Source organism: Lepidochelys kempii, chromosome 5 (assembly GCF_965140285.1).
Source record: "Lepidochelys kempii isolate rLepKem1 chromosome 5, rLepKem1.hap1, whole genome shotgun sequence".
Lineage (NCBI taxonomy): Eukaryota > Metazoa > Chordata > Testudines > Cheloniidae > Lepidochelys > Lepidochelys kempii.
Genome location: NC_136384.1, coordinates 19,440,793 through 19,460,328, shown reverse-complemented (window position 1 = coordinate 19,460,328; position 19,536 = coordinate 19,440,793). Strand labels below are relative to the sequence as shown.

Sequence of the window (19,536 nt, the reverse complement as noted above, 5' to 3'; positions counted from 1 at the left end):
TGCACACCGCTGAGCAATGTAGTTAAACCAACATAAACCCTATATTAGACACCACTAGGGTGACAGGGGAGTTCTTCTGTTGACCTAGGTACCACCTGTCAAAGATTTACTACAGTGGGGGAAGAAATCCTTCCATCACTGTAGCAAGTGTCTATACTACAGCAATGTAGCTACCAGGCTACAGTTGTTCCACTGTAGCAGTTGTAGTGTACACACATCATATTTACTCTCAGACTATGAAATCTTCTCTTTCAGGAACACATCCGAGTTCAAAGTCTGGATGTGTCCAGTTTGATCTCTAGGGCAGAGTTATCTGTCAGTTCCCTTAGCTTGTTCACTTCCTCTACTATCTCTCACAGCTGCTAGTCTTCAAAGTTCTTGCATGTAGTATATAGCGGGAATTCCTTTGTTCTTAGCAATAAGTAGTGTAATATTGAGAACTTTGTCAGAGTTTTGTATCTGTATATGCAACCTTAATCTGAATCACTGGGTTAAATTCTCCTAAAGAATCTGAATAGTATATTGTGGCTCTGAGTATATTGTGGCTCTCCTTATATGCAAACGGTTCTTTGCGGTTAACAAATGGGATTTCTACACATGGGGAGACAGCAAACTATTGGAGTTCATATTCTCTGTGAAGATATGAAACAAGAGTTTCTCATTGCCTTTTTTTGAAATAGAGAATCACTTCCTTTAAAACAAAAAAATCCAGAAAGAAAGAACAGAGTATTTAGGGTTTGATTTGTTTTATAGTTCACTTTCTGAAATATGTGACTCAGTGTCTAGATGTCAGTCTGAAATTATTCAAGTTACAAACTTTTAGGTTAGAATTTACAGCATTTACATTACATTACTTAAACATTTATCTCTAATTAACACTAGGTCTTCTATTTCTTTGACTTTACATTTTTTGTTATTATCGGTGAGTGTAAAAACTTCCTACTTTCCACTGTGATTCAGAGGAATAAATCATAAAACTTTGTATTTTTTTGCAGACCTAATTTCAAACTAAGCTGAGATCACAAATAAACTACTGTTGGCCTATAAGCTTACTTTTCCCATGTACAATAATGAGTAAAAATATTACCAAAAAATAAAGCAAGCAAGAATGTATGTGCAAGCAACACTATAGAAACATTTCTAAATTAATTTAATCTAAATCTCCTTCAGCTAAAGACATTAGCCCTTGAAAAGGGCTTTAACATTGGGGAAAACATTCAGATATATCTGAGTTAACATTTCATGTGTATTTCTTACCTTTTTTTGAACACTTGCTAATTACCAGAGCTGTATTTTTTGGTACTGCAGTGATAGAGGCAGAGCTGTCACTATGCTCTTATACACTGAGATACAGAGCAGTTCCTTCTCACTTGATATTCACTTACCTAGTCAAGTTAAAATATACAAGCTATGATATTCCCACTTTAATTATACCTTCCATGTTGTAAAAGAAAAATAGACTCAAAATACTGTTCTTGTTCACACCAAGTACTCTTTTTTTTCCTGGAAGCGATTTCAGTACAGAAAGAGGTTCAACCTCTTGGTGGCAGAAACAACTCCTCTGATGATAGAGGGAGCCATGTAGAGTGCTTTCAAGTTTTGTAGTGGAGTCAGGTTACATGACAAGGAAGTAAGTATCAACATTTTTCATTGGGAGCGCTTGTGCCTCCAGTTGGGTAGAGGAGATCTTTTTCTGGTGGAGAAGCCGCACTTCATAAGGGAGATTAAGCATCACAAATTGGGGCTGATGCTCGTGTTTGATGCAGGAAGTCTTCACTTTTGTGATCTTGCTGCTCGTGGGAGGGTGAAAAGATCCATCCTCTCTTGCCCCACAAAACCTAGGCTACAGCAGATTGCTGATGGTACACAATATCCAATGCATATCTAGTTTAAAATGAAGGTTTACTCCCCTAATGCCCTTCTGTACCTCTTATTTACTCCTTCAGGGAAGTCATGATTATGGCATATTTACTCATGATGCAATCATCATGATCAGTTTTTGTCATGCCACAGTTGTTTCCCTAGGTGTGAGATTTGACGTCATAAATACATGTTGATGACTTCACTGAATAAGCAAGCAACGGGAGTGAGTGTGAGGCAAAGTTCCAAAAATTTGCAATGCTATCTCTGTTTTGTTTAAATATCCCCTTTTTCTCACGTTTCCTCTAATATGAAAGTTTATCTTTAACCATCAGATTTATGTATGGTGCATGAGTTTAAAATTGCTCTATTGTGTTTTTTAGAGGATTTCTTACTTTGCTGCTTTACTGATAGTTGCCCACCTTTCATAGTAGAGCAGTGTAGATGCAAACACATTTCAACTATTGCAAATACTTAGAGTTTTAAAACTTGTGCTACCTATTTTATCTATCTGGCATAATGACTAAATGCATATCCCATACATTTTCTAGTACAAGTCTGTAAGTTCCCTTCCATTATGTGGGATGAGGGGAACCAATGGACATGAAACTGAGCAGAGGATGCATGAGGAAAGCAGTGTCTCTACATCATGTAGCCTATGAAAGTCCCTCTAGTGGTATGACACACCACTGGAGATCTGTGAGATTGAAAAGGATGGCACTGGAGGGATCCTTTGAAGCATGATCACCTTCTAACCTGATAGAATTCCAATGGGAAGTTTGTGCTGAAGTTAATGCTAGAGAGGCTAGGGTGCAGGCATGATGGCAGAGCCAATGACCATAGAACTGAGGTAACCATTACTCCTGGGGAAATTCTGCGGCACTGCAGCGCAGCAGAAAAATACCCCCAACCCCCGCAGATTCCTTTTGCTTCCATGCAAAAAATGGCTTCTGTGGGGAAGCAAAGAGAAGCTGCACCAGTACTCCCTCAGCAGCTCAGATGCATCCTTTGGGCAGCTGGCAAGAGAGGTAAATCACTGAGGGGAGGACAGAGACGGAGTTCCCCCTCCCCCTTCCCTGCACAGAACAGCCGGGGCTGGGCATGCTATGTGGGTGGAGCAGCGTTATGAGGCAGTGAATGAGGCTGTTTGCAGAAACGCTGCTTAATTTCTTGCAGAAGTTTGAAGATATGTAGCGAATGAGGGAGTGAAGAAAATGTCTGGTGTCACAGTTAAGGCAGTTGAATGCTGCTCTGAAGAATTGGATTCTATTCTTGCCCATGCCACATAGTTCCTATGTGATGCTAGTCCACTCACTTAAATCAGATTTTCCACAGTGGTCATTAATTGTGTGTTCCTTATTTTCTGGGTCTGATTTTTAGAAGTGCTGAGCACTCACAGCTGTTGTTAAAGTACACTGACTTTCAGAGTTTTGTTTTGAACATATGTGCCATATAATGCTAAGTACACTGAAAACGCAGGTACTTTTGACTTTTATCTCTCTATTCCTCAGTTCCTCTTCTGTAAAATGGGGATAATACTCCCTCATCTCACAGGAGCATTGTAAAAATAAATTTATTAGTATGTGTGAAGCATTCTGATATTGCAGTGATGAATGCCGTCGAAAATCCCACGAGGAAATTAATAATTCTTTCTTCAGAGCAAGATCTAATAGCCTGCAGTAAACAAGGCAAAGGGCCACACATTGAATGAAGAGAAAACAAAATCAATAGCTGCTCGTTAAGTGAGTAATGTCCAGCCTGTGCACTGAATGAGGCAGAAATACTGTGGGAAAAATAGTACGTGATCATGTAATTAAAGACTGTTATCATAATCCATATGCATTAAGGGGCCAAATTACAGTTGCACAGGCAACCTTAATTCAGGAATTTCCTAGCTTCTGAGTGCTTGATTTTGCAACCATAATGTTTTTAATGCAATTGTTTTGCATGTAATGTGTATATACAGCATTTATACTTTTTTAAGAAGTGCTTTGGGATTCTTGAAGAAGAAAGGTGCTGTGAAGTGCCATAATGTATTTATTTGGAATGATTTAGAATGTAAATATGGTAAGCTTTCATTGGTAGAAAATATGATTCTTTATTAGAGGGTAAAGAAAAGCAGCCATATTTGAGCACAAGGCTGCATATTACATTGGCTTATCTGGTTATGAACTTCATATATTTGACTATTCTTTACCATTGACTGCCATTCATTGAGAAAACATAAAGCCGTATGGTCAAGTAGTATCAAATATGCAGTATATTTTAAAACCCCCAAAGATGTCAAGTTTATATTTTGTCACCAAAATCGTAATATGAATATGTTTGATATCTACCTTAGCAAACAAATTGATGGCAATTAAAGATTAATGTGATGTAATTAGCATTATAATGCAATTAAATTATGACTAAGTGGACCAGGAATAGAAAACTCAGATGTCTCACAGCCTGTTTTTACACTCAATCTTTTGTTTTTCAGCAAACAGAGGAAGTGGGGCAGCAGGCAGCTCACAGACTGGTGATGCACTGGGGAAAGCACTTGCCTCTGTAAGGAAATATTTACTTTGGTTTACACGTTTACCATTTTTGAAGTGTGAACTTTAATCAACAATGGATGCCTGGATTTTAAGAAGATGAACAGCAAACAGGAGAGATTTGATCTCAGAGGTCATCAGCTTTGAGTTACTATCAGTTGAAATATTTAATGATCAATGTGAAATTATGTTTAAAAAAAGTTTTAGAGTTAATTTTATAACAGAAAAGAAATTAATGACTGGAAATCTTATACCATTCTTGGGCACTTAATGACTAGGAGCCATGTCCTTCAATCTTTCACACACTTCACTTATCAAAAACAATGGGAGGGAGGTTGTCTAAAAATCAGTGGTAGATTTAGTTCTGTGTTATCAAATGATCTGTAAACAGAATTCATCTAGATTTTCTTTTGCTTTCAGATTTTATATTTTCCACCCTAGTTTCCATCTATTCCATTACAGTGGTCGCCATTAAAAAGTCAGCATTAACCAGCAGCTGCCTCACAGTGGTCCCTGAGGTATATGGCACATTTCGTGTTCTAAGTAAAGGGAAATAGTGCTGCACCTCCATTATCACTGTGCAGTTACTGTTGCATGTGTTGACTTTCTAATAAGGACCAATGTAAATTATTTTCTGGGCAGAGTGGGTTCCACTGAGTTCTCATGAGAGTTAATTTTTTTGCATATTCTGCAGATGTTTCATTAAAAAGACGAAAAAATAAGACAATAGGTTGCCCGGAATGACAGATACAGTACAGAATCCACTTTTAAATGATTCCTGGTATATGGCATACATGATTAACAGGGGCAATCCCCATTGTGCAGATTCAGTGTACTGCATATCACCGACTCTAAGCAGCAGTTAAATGGCACACCCCACCCATTCAAGTCGTACACCTGGTCTTGTCTTATCATAGTTATTGACAAGTGGTCTGTGGTGTTTGCTGTTATAAATTACCCGCTGTGCAGCTATGCTGTTCGTTGTTCCCTTTGATCTATTTGGGCTGCTAAAGGATTTAATTTTACATAGTATAATTTTCAGAAATGTAAGGCTTTGTACAATGCTCATTCTTAAAGCAATCTGTGAAATAAAAACGTACACTCCCACCATCATGTACCTTAAAGAGCCTGTAGCAATCAGAACCATCTCTTAATTGGCAACTGTCTGTTTCCATCAAGATGTCTCAGTTAATAGAATTCTAGTGTTTGGCTTCCTACATCTAATACAGTTTTGTCTTTATTTAAAAAAAAGTTAAGATGAAAGTAATAGGCTTTATAACCTGTCCTGCTTTCATTTAAATGGACTGAATGCATAAGAATTCCATATTTCTTTCTGCATCAGTTTGTGATGGCTTTAGATTAATTCTTTATCATCTTTTAAAGATCTATTCTCCAGATCACACCAACAACAGCTTTTCATCAAATCCTTCAACTCCTGTTGGTTCTCCCCCTTCTCTCTCAGGTATTGTTATTACAATTCTATTTTACTGAACATTTCAACATATTTTTGGTAGGAGGTATTTAAATAAACTCCTGCTGTAACTGGATGTGTGATTTACATCCAGACAATAGCATCAGGCTATTTTCTTATAAATACAACGCCCATATAGGCCAACTATTGTACTCACTGAGATGAATGGAAATACTTTATAAAAGACATATTTTGGTCAACACGAAGAGAGGGTCATAATGACTTTTAAATAGATGCCTTTACCTGCTGCAAAAAAAGCAGTGTTAATAGACACCCATATTCTGTCCCCAGGCAACCCCCATAAACCCTTGTGCAGATTGTTCCTAATGTTCCGAGAGAGGGTAGACATGTGTAAGGATTTAGACCACACCTCCTAGCTCACAGGCCAGGCCACTTTGTGAAAGGAGTTGCCAAGATTTTACACAGTAGTCTTTTTGTACCTTTTGGGGGAACCATATTCCCTCAGTCATTCTGTTTGCCATGAGTTTTCTCTCAGGGTATGTCTGCCCAGCAAAGAAAAACCAGTGGCTGACCCATGCCAGCTGACTCAAGCTTATGCAGCATGGGCTGCAGTGCTGTTTCATTAGTGTGTAGACTTCCAGGCTCAGGCTGAAGCTCGGGCTCTAGGACCCTTTGTGTTGGTAGGGTCCCAGAGCTCAGGCTCAAGCCCGAGTCTAGACGGATATGAAACAGCCCCACAAGCCCAAATTAGCTGGCACAGGCCAGCTGCAGGTTTTTCTTTGTTGTGTAGACAAAGACCTCAGGGTCCTAAGCAAAGTGCCTGCCAGAACTTGGCCCGTAAAATGTGGCTGTGTGCAAAGAACCATAGTAAGCTTAACTCATTTATAGTACACGGTGATAATGAGGATGTCCTTATTCTAAAGATACAGATATTTTGATGGTATAGTTTTATTTCTAAATAACCCTAGTAGCTGAATTTTCAGTGTGGGAGGCGTATATTAGCACTAGTGAAGGGCTAAGCTGAAAAGGTTCAGAGGTAGTTAAGTTCTAATGAGCATCAGAAATTGTAGACACCTATATGAAGCTAATTCAGGTTATATGAACCTTTGAGACTTTCCCACAAGAGCCTTAAATACTCCCTCACCATATAACTATCTGAGAGGCTCTTGATCTAACCTACCTATCTTAGCTTCTTGGGGGAGTCAGCACTGGATCTGTTTCAGTGCTGATCAGGCATCCTGCTCCCGCCTTTGGTCCTGTGAGACCAAGGAATTCATATGGGTGGGTCCTGTCAATCTCACTTAGACATGTTAAAAGACACTGTAGTTTATACTCCTGAGTGTAGCACAGTATTGTTAAATCCTGGAGTAAGAATGATCTGTCCCTCAAGGAGATTATCCCTTTCTCCAGAACTGCTAGATCTTATATGCTCTGAGGTTTCACAGTGCTTCAACAATCTTGGAGGCACAAACCCCAAAGTACTTTTTGAAGAGACAAGATTCCAGTGAAAGGGTTAATGGGAGTGAGAAGTGGGCTGGCCAGCCAACAACTGAAGGCAAGCTTTGTCTGAAGAAAGTTAGCAGGTCCCCAAACTTTTCCTTGATGAGAAAAGTTCCCCTGGAGAGGGGTAGGAAGCCCTTCCTCAAGAACACCTGCCATTGAAAGTGAGGTATTGTGGTTGTGGTAATATTAATCAAACATGTCTCCCAAAAATGCACCAAGGGGGAGGGGGGACTGCTGCCTTTCTCCAACATCAGGCCTTCTTTGGGGATTGGCTAGCTCCTTGACCAGCCCCCTCCCCATCCTGGAGTAAGACCCAATGAAGGGTTTAGGAGGACAACAGACAGTCCTTATTTGTCTGAACCAGTCCCTGTCCCTAGACAGCACCCTATGTGATACATTTCTTTTAGGGGACTTTACCATCATTTCCGTCTTGTACTATAAAGAAAAGATTTGAGTTGAAGTTGAGGAAAGCAATCATATGTTAAGCAATATAGATTGAATTTCTTTCCAGAAAGTTTACTTGATAAATAGAAAGATCCAAGGGTCAAAGTCAACACAAATAAGTGACATATATTCAAAGGAGAACTGAACTGTTTATGCTTCACGATATAGTGGGCCAGTCAGAAACAATATGAAAGTCCTGATTGTCTTTCATTGTCCTATTCAATGATGTGGCAAAGTCACAAGTTAAAGACAGTGAAAATCTATGGAGACCAGAATTCGGTGGCGAATGTGCCAGATATAATCAAATTTAACACCATTTTGTCAATATGGCATACTGAGAGGCTAGAAAAGGCCACGAGATCAATCTAAGGTTTAGAAGGCCTGCCCTTCTAAACCCAGTAAATGCCACTTAACTTCAATTTTAAGATTAAAACCCTAATAGCTCCACCTTGAATTCCCAGCCTCGTTTCATAAGAGCATTCAAAAGATTATATGTTTTAGACAAAAAAGAACTAACAATACAAACGATCTGATCATAGTGCCATAAACACAACCTTCTGGGGAAAATATTTGAACCAATATTTCTGTCCTCAAGTCTAGTGTGCCCCTTTAATAGTGACACATCTTTGTTTAAAAGAAATGATATTGCAAAAGTTGAAACCTTATATATTTCACACTTAAACCTTCAGCAGAAACAGATTTGCTTCAACAGATGTAAACTAATATAAACCAAGAGTTTTGCTGTTAGCTCCTTTTAAGTTCTGTAAGTGCAAAATAATATCATCTGCCTTAAGAAAGTGCAAATCTTAGCAGTTAAATGAGAGCATCTGTAGAATGACAAGTTGTAACTGAATTTAGAGTTAGATATTCGTACAGTGCTATTGTTTTTTAATCCTGTTTCTTAAAAAAAAACAAACCCAAATCCATTAGTTTGGTGATTGAATGATTTGTTCAGTGGCATCAAATATGTCTTGAACCACAGCTAGGATAATGGGCTAGTATGTGCTGGATTTACATAGAAGTCTAGCAATCCCCTCTTAGCACTTCTGAAAATGCTACTTCTCCTTTTACTAGTGAGACATTTCCTTCTGCTGGAGCCTTTCTTAGGTACAGCTGCCGAATCAATAAAAACCTCTATGTTAGGAATCAGCCTGGGGCAACTTTGTGGCCTGCGTCTCCGTGCTTCGCTACAAAAATACCTTTTTTTTTCATCCATGTATATTTTGGAAGTTGTCCATATGTCTGCCCTATAGTCTATCTGGAAAACAGCATTTACATGTCTACAAAACCGTCCAGAAAGTTTGAAAGACATTTTTGTTTGCATAGTTCTAATGGTAATTCCCATTTTACTATTAGCAGGCACAGCTGTTTGGTCTAGAAATGGAGGGCAAGCATCATCATCTCCCAATTATGAAGGTCCCTTACACTCTTTGGTATGTTTTGATTAGAGACCTCCTCTGCCTCAGTATTTTCCATGCTGTTCTTTCCATTTTTCATCCACACTTCTCACACAGGTTTGCATTTTGTTAGTGATTACTGTGCCCTTGGATGTTTACACTATTTGATTGTTGCTAAGTTAGTAACGTGAGGGCCCAATCCTTTGATTTGTGATATTTTGATATTAACTGTTATTGACTAGGATGTCGTGTTTGATAATGTATTGTTGAAACATTCCAGAATGAAAAAAGATAATTACAAAAGGAGGGATTTGGTTACAGCCAGGAGGGATTGCTTGAAGGGATATCAGGGAGAAAAGTAAGTGGTTGCTATGAAGTAGGACAGGGTGTGAGTGTTATGAATCAGGTTACTTTTATTTACGGTGGGAAAGTGCAGTAGAGGGATAAATAATACTTTCAGATTCTATGTGATGTGTTTCAAAGTATTGTAGGCTTAATATGATGGATGAATTGGCAAGAATTGGGTGGTAATTATGGCTAGCACAAGAGAGAGGATAATAAATAAATAAATAAATAAATAAGATGTTTTATATGGAGAGATTAGATAAGAGTTGGGGGCCAGCTGGAAACATATTAGGGACAAATGGGCAAGGTTTTTGAAAAGTCTAGATTATTTATCCCATTCTTTTTTGTTTGTTGTCTGTCTAGATAGTAAGGAAAGAGTTGTCTCATTATATTTCTTTCAAACATCTAGTACCTTTTGGGTGCTATATAATAATGCTAAAGATCAAAAATGTCTCAGTATAAAAAAGCAGAGCGTTTCTGAAGGCAAAATAAATAATCATCTAATACTGAATCATGGAAAAGTCTATCTGACTTCAATGGGAAGTTTCCCTTAGTCAGGAATTAGCAAGGACTGCAATATCTGGCCCAATACAAATATGTGTATCATGATTCATTGCCGGATGCTTTCTGGCTTATCGCAGCTTGCTGTGGTGTGTAGTTGTGAGTATAGAGTGGCAGTGTTTCTGGAACCTGTATGCTTCAGAGATCTGAAATGAGTGAAGAATTATTTTTGTAGCAATAAAGTTAACTTTTTTGGGGCTGGCCCTTTCACCTTCCCCTCCCATATCTTGTTGAAGAACAAGAAATTTGAGGCATCCACTTATCAGATATGACGTGCCAGAGGAGACAGTGTGACCTAGTAGTAATGTGAAGAGGGGATTTGAGTTGTATCCCTAACTCTGTCACTGATGCTCTGTGACCTTGGGCAAATAGTTCACCATGTGTGCCTCAGTTTCCTCATTTGTAAAATGAGGATAATAATCCTTATCTCTGTAAAATTGTATGGACTCCTTGCATGAAGGACACTATACAGCAAAATACAATGTATTATTTCTGAGTCCATTGCTTCTCCTCTTCCTATACTTGCCAACAACATGGCACTATTTTTCTAAAAGAAAGGTGATATTGGAAGGAAGTTATCCAGTAAAGCAGCAATCAGATTTCTTTAAAGTCAACATTGCTGCTGTTTATGGTTCAGATTTAGGGAGAATTCTAGTGGTAGCATGGGCAGCTCCCTCTCCTCCTGGAGGGAGGTTGAGTATAAGGTTTTGTTTTAGAGAGGGATGAGTTACGCTAGAACAAATGCTGCCGCCACTAACAGTTCAGTACCTCTCTGTTTTATGATCTTTTACATGTCTCGTACAGGCTGCAGAGCTCTAAACTTGTAAGGAGGTGTATTTATTAGTGCTCTTACCAACAATGCTTTAAAAGTAGTTTTAGGATTCACAGTTATAGGGAACATTTCAGTAATTGTGGAGATGGGACTATATGGCCTTAACAGGTTCTTTCTAACTTTTTGTTCGTAATTCTTTGATTACATAGGGAGAATAGGCCTTGTCAGAGAGTGATATAAGTTAGATGTATATTCTTTTTGCTTAAGGTAACACTACAACTTTTCAAAAATCACAGAGGGCAACATATGTACAGTAATGATTATGTTCATGAGGAATCATTGAACCTGTTTTGCCCATGAAAATGAAAGCTGTGCTTGTGTTAAATTCTTTCTAATTCCCTAGAATGCTAGTTTAATTATTTCCCTAGGGAAAAAAAATCACTTTTGTTAAAAAGGGGAAGAAATAAAAGGAACTGTTTTCAGTTACACATCCTCTCCTCCTCCCCCCCCCCCCCCACACACACACATACGCCAGCTAGCAATACAGTATGTGGCATACCTAATCTGTGTGTGTTTTGTCTCAAATGTTAAATGGCCCTTCACATTTGCTGATGGTTCTCTTGATTTGTTTTTCATAAACAAACAGCAAAGCCGGATTGAAGACCGTTTGGAAAGACTGGACGATGCTATTCATGTTCTCCGGAACCACGCAGTGGGGCCTTCAACAGCCATGCCTGGTAGTCATAGCGACATGCATGGATTAATAGGGCCTTCTCACAATGGAGCAATGGGAGGTCTTGGGTCAGGATATGGGACAGGCCTTCTTTCAGCCAATAGACATTCACTAATGGTAAGCTATGGAGATTAAATGACAGTGCAGGTTTAAAAACAGTCTAGTAATTAGAATTTCTGAACTGGTTTGCAGGCTTTTAAATGTTATTATCAGTCTTTCTACTTGTGCTAATGCTGCAGATATTTTCAGGTTTATGACAAAAATATCAAATTAATTTGTGCGAGGTTTTATAGTACTATGAGACATTTTTAAATGTACACTGTATATGTTTGCAGCACATATTGTGTTTATTGTGTACATTTTGCTCATGACAGTAAAAACTGTATTCTTTAAGACTGACTGATGTGAGGCTGCCATTAACAAAAAGCTGCTGTCCTCTGGCATCCAGCCTCATTAAAGATCCTTTCTAAAATAGTCTGGATTGTTTGAGAGATTTAGTTGGCTGACAAGTGTATGAATAGTATACCATCTTTCTCCTATCCATTAGCCAATAAGTATATCGGAGAGGAATCTTCAAGGTTTTTTCCTTTACTACTTTTTGCCTTTCCATTTCAATTTGAGTGAGTATAAATGCACTGCTTTTTTTAGGACTTTGCACAAATCCTGAATTCTCTCTCTTCCCTTTTTATTTTCCTATTCCTTTTTAAAAAAAACAACTATGTTTAGCGTGAAACTTCTGCTCAAGACCCATCCTCCGAAATGCATCCTGTAGCCTTATCTGTAGTTATGGGTTACTTAACTAATTACCCATCCCAATAGGAGGGTTTGCACCTACTTAAATTGTGAGAGTTCTGTCCAAGATCAACAATAGCAGAGCGGTTATCAATAGAAAGGGGGCCCCCATAGTGCACAAAAGGGACAACACAGTGCTCTTTTTGTAATAATTACTTTTATTAGCCATCCAAACAACAATACACACATTGCAGTCTGGTGAAAGAGAACACAATGGAACATCTAGTATTTGCATTACTCACACTATCCCTTGAGGAGAAACCCAAAGTATCAGTCATAATCGTCCTCATCGTCACCAGTGGATGTCTTCCTGGCATCACCGCAGGTCAAGTAGGCCAGGATACAGCTTTTATAATGTGTTATGCTGATCCTCACTATGCTTAATGCATATTCAGTATGGGTTTCAGACCCTTTTCTTTATCGGTATTTCCTCACCCAACTATCGTTGGCATGCCCTTCTTCAGTTGGTTACGAGGCCTTTTACATCAAGCTTATTAAGGCATATGTCAATTACATGTCATGGCGTTCTTGTTGTCTGCTGATGTTCCTAATTTAAAATATCTAAAGCTGGTATAAACTGGCATTTTGTGGTTACCTGTGTGCGGTTTAACAACGCTGACTTATAACATCACTCTATCTTTTGTGACCTTTTGTGATATAGGGTTGTTTATGAGTTTGTTACTTATGTCCCATCTTTAGGTCTTAATTAGTTTGGTTAAACTATTGTTTTTACAGGCTTAAGACCTGTAGGCTTTGGCATTACTGTCGTAATCCATACCTGTGCCCAATTTAGCATATGCCCATATGTCTGCAGCAACATAGATGGCTACAATTCATATATAAGATAACACTTAAGCAATGGGAATTAAGTACATGCTTAAGTATGTGCTAACATGCTTTTTGTGAATTGGGATCATATGTGATCACTAGTGGCTTTCACATTGGATTAAATATCCCACATCAGAGTATCAGGCCTTCTCTATACTTGGAGAATACCATACTTGTCCACCTTACTGAGGGCCTCATTCTATGAGTTTTTGTCATGTTGAGTAGTACTTTCTCACATGAGTGATCTTACAGTATAGTTACATGCATGAATAAATACCACTTAGCATTATCATTGCAGAATTAGTCCTAATTTTCCTGTTATAGTTTCTGATTTTTCTCTTTTGAGGGCAATATCTTCTTATGCTATATATTTTTTTGATGATGGGCGTCTGGCACCTTACAAAGGAAAATATCTTGTAGTTCCTGTGCCTCTGTAAAGAAAAATCATGCCTCTCTGATCTGTTTGATTTCTCTGAAAATGTCAACAAAATAGTAGACAAAGGAGAAGAAGCTGATGTGCATATTTGGAGCTGCAAAAACCCAAAACAAATTCTTCACAAGACGCTGTGAAAGAAATTAAGTAATCATACAGTGAACTCATAGATTGGAAACTGGATCAGAAACAGCAAATGAGGAGTAGGATTAAATGGCCAATTTTCAACATGATTAAAGGATAAAACTTATGGTACCCCAACATTCCATTCTAGGAGTAATGTTCAGTATCACTGATCTGGAAAAGGGGCAGATGTCGTTTGCAGATGATTCAAATTATTTAGTTTAGTCAAGATTAGAGAAGAGTGTGAGGAACTTCAAGGGGAACTGACCAAACTGGGTTAATGGGCAACATGATAACACATGAAATTCAGGTTTGGCAAGTGTAAGGTATTGCATATTAGAAGGAATAATTTGAAATACTCATATGCATTACTATTTCTCAGTTAACTGTAACCACTCAGGAAAAAGGCTTGACCATCACTGTTGACAGTTCAATGGAAATCCCAGCTCAGTGTACAGGAGTGGTAAAAAAAAAAGCAAACAAAATGTTAAGACAGCAAAAGGAATGTGATATAAAATAATACTGAAAATGTTATAATGTCATTATATAAGTCATGGGTATGCTTTCATTTGGAGTTTTGTGTTCACTTCTGGTTACCCTATCTCAAAAAGGATATAGTAGAATTAGAGGAGATTCAAAGGCAGGCTACAAAAATGCTTGGAAGCATGGAAATATTTCCATATGATGAGACATTGAACAGATAGTGGTGGTTTTGTTTAGAAAGGACATATATAAGAGAGGGAAGGCTAGAGGTATATAAAATAATGTATAGTAAGCAAGGTAAATCTAGTAGTCCAATTCATCCTTTCTTATAATTAAAGAATGGGATATTCAATAAAACAGAAAGTAAGGTAATTGACAACCTGTGACATTCATTGGTGCAAGATGTAATGGAGGCCAATAGCTTAGTAGCATTCAGAATAGGAATGGACATTATATGGATAATTAGAACATCCAGCATTGCTTTAAATAAGATTAAATACAATATTTAGAAAAAATGTGAACTCTCATGCCACAGGGCATAAACCAACTACTGACACAGGTCAGGGGAAAATTTCCTGTATAGAAACTCCATTGTTGTCCATTCCAAGGTCTCTTGCACCTTCCTCTAAACCATCTGGTATTAACCACTATCATCGGAGACAGAACACTGGACTAGATGGACCACTGTGCTCTAATCTACTAAGGCAATTCTAATGTTCCTGTGCAATCACCGCAGAAGTTCTCACTGTGAAGGGTAGAAACTTTGCTGGTATTTTTGTAGCAAATGATGCCATCAACCACTGTAACAGATCACTAGGTCATCCCTTCTATCAGATTCTAAACACCCAGGATATCCTGGGAGAGTCAGCTCTTGCTTTGATCCCTGGAATGCAGTTACTTATTTAGTCTTATACACTTTACTGTGTGTGAGACCTTAAAAACTGAGCCTGTCATCAATGTGGACCTTAAAGATCCCATGTCTTTTTTGTATGAGAAGGGGTTTTCTCCTTATGTCCTTGACCAAACAAATGCCGAGAGGGGTATTCAGCGGACTACGATACAGTACTTTGAGTAAAATTTAATAAGTACAAATCAGTGCTGCTGTTTCCAAGTAGCTTGTAAACCACTTGGGATGAAATGCTCGATATGAATGTAATTTACTGCTATTTACTATTACTTGTTGTTAATGTTTCTCTGTTGGTTCATTTTAAAATATGTTTCTCCTGGCAGTGGTCAATCTAATGGTTGGCTCTTCCTCATCCTAAAACTAAAGTTAAAAGTAGCTGTCATGGGTGAAGCATTGTTAAAAGCTACAATTGGGCCAGTGCTATTTATAGATTTCAAAAAATGCTGACTTAAAATAAAAGGAGTACTTGTGGCACCTTAGAGACTAACAAATTTATATGAGCATGAGCTTTCATGAGCTACAGCTCACTTCATCAAGCTGTAGCTCACGAAAGCTTATGCTCAAATAAATTTGTTAGTCTCTAAGGTGCCACAAGTACTCCTTTTCTTTTTGCGGATACAGACTAACACGGCTGCTACTCTGAAACCTGACTTAAAATAGTCTGCCAGCAGGCTCCAAAAGGTAGAAAAAAGACTTTTCAGCATCCCAGCTAAATCCATCTCTCTTCCCTCTCCCCTGTAAAAATAGCATGAACCCAGACATTGTTTTGCTCTCTGTGGCAGTTGCTGGGAATTCACAAAAGGAAATTCTAGGTTGTAATTTAGCTTGGCCTCAGGTAATGTGTTAAATACACTTGGGATACATATAATCTAAGATTTTTAGTTTGTACAACGCTATTTCCCACCAAATGTTTAAACAATACTGCTTTTAATGAAAAAATCTGGCTTTATTAAAAGCCAGATCTGTGACTTACAACCGTTTCTGCATATCTGCTCTCAATCAAGAGAAAAGGGTTTAATTTTTGTAGCTTTGTTCACTTTGCATATGTTAAACTGATGCAACATGCACCCAGGGCATCACTTCAGAGACAGTTTGTTCCATAAATATATAGTCGTCTCTTAAATACCAGATGTAGGTGAAGTTTAGATTTGGAACAAAAAGAATAGCAAACAATTAAACTGTTCGTATATAGCTTTTAGGAAGTATCTGACCCTTGAATTTCTTCTCTTATGTATCTGTTTTAGGAAAGAGTAGGCACTCTTTCAAAATTTGATTCGATTTGATTATGAACTGCTGCATAGTACCTTGTCATTTCTGCTATTGAAGACAAGCTTCTGCTTGCTTCTTTTCTGAAGTTTAGAAAACAATGAGTAATCTCATAAACAAAATATACTGAACAGGGCAACTCAAACAAAAGATGTGGCACTTCGACAACATGGCTAGTTCTAAAAACAAGAAGGGCAAATTTCTGTCTCTCGCTCTCCACATTTAACTTTCTGAAAAAAACAAGTCTGCTAGTGCACAAAGTGTATTAGTCACTGTCTGAAACTGTAACTTGTATGAAAGAATCAAGCCTGGTAATTTTTTTTGGAAAACTGGTATGAATTTTGAAGTAAAAACATAAGAACAAAGGAAATAGTTTTTGAATAGAGTCAGTCTTAAGTTAGCCTTTGACCATTTGATACATTCCACTCTGAAAAGGAAGTTGAAGGGGGAAAATTTTTTAAAAAAAATTTGAGGAGGATACTGGTAATGTTTTCCACATTTGAATTTTAATACATGAAACAGGCTATAAAACTTTGGCCAGCTGCAGTAAATAAAGTAGCAGTGGGAGGTATGGACCGGAAACTTGTACAGAATGTGCTGGTGGAAGTTTCTTTGCCCACTGTACACCTTCATTTGTTGGTTTCAAACTTGGAGTATGCTAGGGTAACTTGAGATTTAGCCCAGAGTCTCTGTTAGTTTCCAGCAGGTCTTCCTTATCAGATATCCTCCACAATTCTGTGCTATATTGGACAAGTATGAATCTGGTCCCCAGGCAAAAATAATATGAGACTGGGTCAGATTCTGCTCCCCACTCCGCTATTGTAAATATGAATTGCCTCCTTTCATTTCTGTGGAATTGCTCCAGATTTACAGCTGTGGAGCTGAGAGCAAAATTTGTCCCACCGCAATTACTTGTTTTCTTAAGAGAGACGGATGACACATCTAATGGGAAGTTCATGTATTTCACTCTGTCACTACAGTGTTTCCTTAAAGTCCCAATCCAACAAAGCATCAAGCACATGCGCAGCTTTAAGTACATGAATCGTCCCCTTGGATTTCTACAGTTGGTGGGGTCCTTGTTTCTAATTTCTCCTTTCATATTAGGCAGCTGGGGTACACTAAAATTCACACCATGCGCAGACTTGGCATATATTGTCTCAGGGCAGCAACAAATTAGTAAATTAATTAAGGTATGGGAGCTCCATACTCCCAAATTCCTAATCCCACTTACACTGGGAGTCAGGAGGATTGCTAACTTCCATTGCTGCTGATTTGCTGAGTGATTCTGGATAAGTTACTTAGAGACCAATTCTGCCAGTCTTTTACTGAATAGTACGATAGGGCCATACTCAAAGTAAGGAACTGCTCAGCTTGAATAAGAGTGGCAGAATCAAGCCTTAACTTTCTTGTACTTGGGTACAATGTAAAATGGGTAGAATTATAGAGTTCTGATTTAATATTTATTTGAATTGCACTTTGACAACCACTAACATAAGCTACTATAAAAGTGAATTAACTATAGTAATTTTTATCATAATTACAAAGTACAAATATTAAATTTGTCAGGATTGAAGTGCAGGAAATACAGAATACCATGACAAGAAGTCAAAATGTTACCTTTATAAAAACCCCAATAAACTACTTTTGATCTAAAAAGGATATTACACTGAATTAGTTTTATGTATCTATATAAATAAAATACACCCAGCACAAATTCAGACATACAAATGGAAGCTTTTAGGAGGTACAGTATATACATAGCAGAATACGTACAATAGACATAAGAACTGAGTGAAATTTTTCAGATGAAACTGTTTTTTCACTGAAACAGGCAGATTTGGGTCAACAGAAACATTTTGCAAATTTGCATTGAATTTGCTAAATTATTTTGGTCAGAAACAAAATTCCAAGAAAAATCAAAACAGTTCATTCTGAGGGATTTTTGACATGAAATGTTTAGCTATTCAATTTGAAACTGACTTTTTGTTTCAAATTTCACTTCAGTTTTATTTTTAAAAGCTTTAAAAAAATCAAACAAAACTAATTTTTTTCTTTTTTTCGTTTGTTCAGCCACTGAACCTAAAATTCAGTTATTCACCCAGCTCTAATAGATATGCCAAAAACTAATGTAACAGATAAGTATGCCTTCTAAAGTGACTTGGTGTGTGTTTACGTGAACCTAAATATACAGTAAGGGTACTTGAATCTAAATATCTCTTTAACTTGACACACCAGCAACAAACTATTTTGCAATCTTGACTAAGTTAATATTTACAACCTGCCATACTTAATAAAGGTTTAGACTTCAATCCTGCAAACAGAAATGTGCTTAACTTTACTATCATGAGTAGTCTCATTGGGACTATTTGTGATAGGAAAGTTAAGCACATGCGCAAGCATTTCCAGTATTGGAGCCATAATAATTAAAGTGAAGGTCGTGTGGCTTGCGAAGCACACACAAAACACCTCTATGCACTAAAAAGAGTTGAGTTTGTTCTCAGAGGTCAGACATGCAATATTGCTAAGAAATATCATTTCACTGGAAGAGTATTTGTATGTAGTGGTATGCAAATGATGAGAGTAAGCATCTCATACCCATAGCTGGTCATAATATTTGTGTCACAGTAATGGCAGTTATGAAAATAACAGAAGTTAGGAAATTCCAAGTCAAGACAGAAACTCCAAAGTTAGTTTGTTTGTATTGTATCTGCTCCTACTCCCACCACAAGTAGATCAGCTAAGCCTGTGTTGTTGCCCTTAATTTCCTGGTTTTGGTCAGTTCCATCATCATTGTAGAGATGATGTAGATTGTAGAGGGTTTTTTTAACATTTGAAATACAATTTTGTAAAATGCATTTATATGCTAGCTTTTATACAGAAATCATAAAAGAGGCACATTTCTTTTGTAGCAGTGTACAACTGGATTGATTATAACCATTATATAACAAAAACTGGTATGCAGTTTTTTTAAGACACTCCTTAGAAGTCCATCAGCTTGCTTCCATGCTTCACACAAAGGTCCACAGGAAGAGGATATGTTCATTTATATTTTTTTTAACATCCAAATTATATTAACGTATGGAATTTTCCACCGCTAGAAATTAAAATAGCAACTCATGAAGT

At 37.6% G+C, this 19,536-nt stretch overlaps 1 protein-coding gene across 16 annotated transcripts in view; it reads left to right on the top strand.

The window, feature by feature from the left end:
• The window catches only part of TCF4 (transcription factor 4), a 315,105-nt gene that overhangs the window by 275,041 nt on the left and 20,528 nt on the right, over window positions 1-19,536 (top strand). For 15 of the 16 annotated variants that reach the window (XM_073343585.2, XM_073343588.2, XM_073343590.2 and 12 more), the window contains 4 exons: window positions 4,340-4,407; window positions 5,778-5,856; window positions 9,130-9,206; window positions 11,495-11,698. In XM_073343585.2, coding sequence (XP_073199686.1) covers window positions 4,340-4,407; window positions 5,778-5,856; window positions 9,130-9,206; window positions 11,495-11,698 — 428 coding nt within the window. The remainder of the gene's footprint in view (window positions 1-4,339; window positions 4,408-5,777; window positions 5,857-9,129; window positions 9,207-11,494; window positions 11,699-19,536) is intronic. The other variant, XM_073343592.2, reaches the window with a different exon arrangement.